At 34.6% G+C, this 5,000-nt stretch overlaps 1 protein-coding gene across 1 annotated transcript in view; it reads right to left on the bottom strand.

Annotated features, from left to right (window-relative positions):
- LOC144975896 (uncharacterized) overlaps positions 1-5,000 on the bottom strand; it is a 41,027-nt gene that overhangs the window by 2,240 nt on the left and 33,787 nt on the right. The window contains exons 6-10 of the mRNA XM_078920083.1: positions 4,861-4,977; positions 3,778-3,928; positions 2,817-2,946; positions 1,870-1,996; positions 714-824 (exon numbers count right to left, since the gene is read on the bottom strand). Coding sequence (XP_078776209.1) covers positions 714-824; positions 1,870-1,996; positions 2,817-2,946; positions 3,778-3,928; positions 4,861-4,977 — 636 coding nt within the window. The remainder of the gene's footprint in view (positions 1-713; positions 825-1,869; positions 1,997-2,816; positions 2,947-3,777; positions 3,929-4,860; positions 4,978-5,000) is intronic.

Consider the following 5,000-nt stretch of genomic DNA (forward strand, 5'->3'; position numbering starts at 1 on the left):
CGGACCAGAAATATTTGTTGACTTTAAGCAAGGTTTGACTTGATGGTCATTATCAATGGCGAAAAAACAAAACACACCCCCCCCCACCCTTAAAGAAAAAAAAAACAAAACAAAAAAAAAAATACTGAGCAATATAGTGCATTATCCACTAAACGTGCTCAAAGGGGTCCCAAGCTAACAGCAACACTTATCACGAAGGGCGTGACATGATGCCTGTTAGGCAATATTGCTATTTTTTTTAACAGAGACAACAACACTGTTAATTCACTCAACCCTAACACCGACTATATCCGTTGTTCACCCGGGTTACTTTTACCCCATGCCTTTTTATTAAATTTTTCAGAGACAAATTTTTGGCGTAGTATCAAAGCTAATTTTTTTTTAGTTTTTATATGTTAATGGTAGTTTCTAGTCTTTGAATGATATTAATAGTTGAATAAAACGCTATGTAAGATGCTCATTTTTAATTCTACATTTTTTTCCAATTTTGAAAAGTAGCAAAAAATCTCTAGGATTGAGTGAGTTAACGACCAGATACTTATTTTACAGCTGAGTCCGTGGAAATAATAATATGAGAAAAGAGCCTTTTTCTAAGGACTCAGCTGTTCGCCTCTCAGAGCCGGTCTCGAAATTTAAACCCTTCAGTTCACTAAATTCGTTTTTTTTTTCGTATTATATTATTGGTTGCAATGACTCATGGGTTAGATGGGTACCTTGAATGGTTTCTCTCCCGAATGTTGTCTGATGTGCGTCCGTAAGATGCTGGAGGCTGTGAATGCTTTGTTACAGTAGACGCATTTGTAAGGCCGTTCTCCGCTATGGACCTGGATACACGATAAGATAAGATAAGATAAGATAAGATAAGATAAGATAAGATAAGATAAGATAAGATAAGATAATAATAAATACATTTAAAACTATAATTTAACTTGTTAAGATCGTTATCTTACACCGGCGTCTGCTCCTTAATTTCTTAACATAGAAAAGATAAAAATTATATAAGCAATAACGATAGGGGAAGAGAATGTGCCAGAGACAAATCAATTCAAATGCTTAGGAACAACTGTACAAGGAAATGGGGGCAATGAGATGGAGGTTAAGAAGAGGATCCAGGCAGGCTCGAATAATTGGAGGGAGGTAGCTAGAGTTGTGTGTGGCAAACGAATTTCCACAAAACTGAAGGGAAAATATATACAACAGTTGTAAGATCAGCAATGTTATATGGACAAGAGACAGCAGCTACAACAAAGAAACAAGATAAAGAAGTTGAGGTGGTAGAAAGAGGATGTTCATGAGAGAAGATAGATTGAATTGGTTCGGACATGTAAAGAGACGAGAGCGGGAATACGTGGGAAGGAAAGTATTGGACTTAGAATTGGCGGGAAAGAGGAAAAAAGGACTCCCAAAGATTAGAAGGTTGGATAAGGTCAAGGACGATATGAAAGAACTGGGCCTGGAGGAAGAAGATGCTCTGGACCTAGATACATGGAGATGTGGCATTTATTATGGAAACCCTGCAAAATGCGGGATATGTGGTCTTGTGATAAGACACTCGCTTTCGGATCGGAAGGTCATGGTGGGTTCGAACCTCGCTCGGCACACAGTTGAGTCTTTGGAAATGGCTCTTTACTCACATTCTCTAATCGTACTCAGGTGTAAAATGAGTACCTGGCCGCCAACAGCGTTGTCTATGTCGAAAAAAAAATTGTAAAATATCCTAACGCTAATTATGTCTTGTTGTACATGCTACCTGTTGCCGTTAGTCAGGGAACCTTTGTAAAGCGCTTTGAGCACGTTTAGTGGATATTGCTCTATATAAAAGCTCAAGCTCAAGATAGACAAGGTAACCCTGTGGGATTCCAGACTTACCCGCATGTGTTTATTGAGAGAGGATGACTGGCTGAAGCTCTTCCCGCACACCAGACACTTGTGGGGTCGGTGCTTCTCGTGAACGTGGAGGATGTGAATTCGGAGACGGTCTCGCTTCTCGAATGATCTGGAAAGAAAAATGACATGTCTTTAAAACGTCTTGGGGTCGATTCAGTTGTTTTTATCGATGTTATGCGTTTCTGTAAAAATACTCACAAAATCCGCCAGCCTGATATAACGTATCAACACACTAAACTGTGTGTAAAATTGAACGTTTTTATAATAATAATAATAATAATAATAATAATAATAATAATAATAATAATAATAATAATAATAATAATAATAATAATAATAATAATAATAATGATAATAATAATAATGATAATAATGATAATAATAATGATAATAATAATAATAATAATAATTAATGATAATAATAATAATATATTATATAATAATAATAATAATATAATAATAATAATAATAATAATAATAATAATAATAATAATAATAATAATAATAAATAATAATAAATAATAATAATAATAATAATAATAATAATAAATAATAATAATAATAATAATAAAAATAATAATAATAATAATGATAATACATTACATTTTTATCGCTCATTTTCATCACAGTGTGATGCTCAATGCACTTTACAAAAAAAATATCCAAAATTTACATAATATTATAAAACGTATACCAATACCACAATGATATCAATAGCAGCTGTGTATGTAATATCGTATCAATAGTATGGCACTGTGACGATAAAAAAAAAAACAACAACAAAAAACAACCACAAAAACAAAAAAACAAAAACAAAAAAAAAAACAAAGAAAAAATAATAAAAAAAAACAAATAAAAAAAAACAAAGAAAAAACAAAAGAGAGATATATCAACATAATTTATCCTCAAGGTTCCATCCATCCACTGACCTGTTACAGAGGTGGCAGGGATACTTCCGGTCACCCTGGTCCACACATCTGGTGTACTTGAGGTGCTTATCCCGGTAGTACTTATAGGCAAAGACCTTTCCACACCTATCGCATTGGAACCCCTCACTACCTGGGTCGAAGGAGGATCATGAAAGAATGGAGAGGTTATATCTGTTCGTTCAGTGACTTACAAAATTGTTATTTCATACATAGAGATTGATAGAAAGATAGATGGATAAAAGTTGGATAGTTAGATAGAAAGTAGATAGATATAAAATAGATAGACAGGTGGATGGATGGATAGATAGATAGATAGATAAACAGACGGACAGACAGAAAGAAAAAAAGATAGATAAATAGATAGAAATATATATAGATAGATAGAAAGGTAGATAGATAGATAGAAAGACAGATAAATAAATAGATAGATAGAAAAAAACAGATAGATAGTTAGATAGATAGATAGATAGATAGTTAGATAGATAGATAGATAGATATATATATATATATAGATAGATAGATAGATAGATAGATAGATAGATAGATAGATAGATATAATAGATAGATAGATAGATAGATAGACAGACAGACAGAAGATAGATAGATAGATAGATAGATAGATAGATAGATAGATAGATAGACAGACAGATATATTATATATATATATATATATATATATATATATATATAGATAGATAGACAGACAGACAGACAGACAGACAGACAGACAGATAGATAGACAGACAGACAGACAGACAGACAGACAGATAGTCAGACAGATAGATAGATAGATAGATAGATAGATAGACAGATAGATAGATAGATAGATAGATAGATAGATAGATAGATAGATATATAGATAGACAGATAGATATATAGATAGACAGATAGATAGATAGATAGTTAGAGAGATAGATAGACAGACAAATAGACAGACAGATATATAGAATCCCCCACTCACTGTCGGCCTCATCCTGAGCCCCACCATCTGCCATTTCCTTGAGGGCAACAGGAACTCCCATGAACTGGAGGTAGCAATCGCCATACCACACCAAGAGTTCTGTCCCTTGAGGGATGTCCTTGCAGGTCTCATACCAAATCTCCCCGTCGACCTTGACATTGGAAAATAAACCACAACAGCAATGGTGTTAAAATCGTGAGTATATCATAAATAAAGTTGAGATTTTTATATAGCCCAATATTCACTAAACGTGCTCAAAGCGCTTTACAAAGGGTCCCTGACCAACAACAGCACGTAATTTGTAAGACGGACATGACGCCAGTTAGGCGATATTGTATTTTTTTTTCCGACAGAGACAACACTGTTAACGGCCAGGTACTCAATTCACACATGCACCTTGGAATTATTTTTGAGGGGTTATTATCTTCATCATCATCATCACATCATCATCATCATCATCACCATCATCATCATCATCATCATCACCATCATCATCATCATCACATCATCATCATCATCATCATCATCATCATCTTAATCATCATCATCATCATCTTAATCATCATTAATGCGTTGCGAGAGTCGCCTAATCTTGAATATATCAGAAAGTTTTAGTTTCCAAGGAGAAAAAAAAAGAAAAGTCACCAAAAAAGTAGTTTTAAGAATTATAATTTGCCATCAGCATTATCAAAAATGCTCCAAAGTCCTGAATATAGGTTCTCTGGATTGACACTCTCCTTTTCAGTAAGATATATTGAGTGAAAGACACAGATGCATCTGTGGAACTGGGGCCGATACTTAAACCATTTTAAAGGTATTTGAGCTTTTATATAGCGCAATATCCACTAAACATACTCAAAGTGCTAAGGAATCCCTTGCCAACAGCAATATTTAATATGTTGGGCTAGACAAAGCGGTTAAGGGCCAGGTACTCATTTTACACATGAGTACGATGAGAGAATGTGAGTAAAGATGCTTTTCTTAGGATTCAACTATCCACGGCTCGAGACTCGAACCTTGGACATTCCGATCATACCACTTGGCCATATTAGCCGCAATACTAGGCAGATATGGGTTACATACCTGTATAGCGATAAGGTTTTGCTCCTGGGCATATCGAGCACAGTTGATGTAAGCCATCCAGTTCCCACAGCCACTCTGGCCGTCGATAAAATGACTCAGTTTGCCTTCCTGGAAAACCTGCAAGGAGATTTGTACATCGA

This window comes from Berghia stephanieae, chromosome 6, assembly GCF_034508935.2.
Source record: "Berghia stephanieae isolate SIO BIC M18660-M18661 chromosome 6, UCSD_Bste_1.3, whole genome shotgun sequence".
NCBI classification, from domain to species: domain Eukaryota; kingdom Metazoa; phylum Mollusca; class Gastropoda; order Nudibranchia; family Aeolidiidae; genus Berghia; species Berghia stephanieae.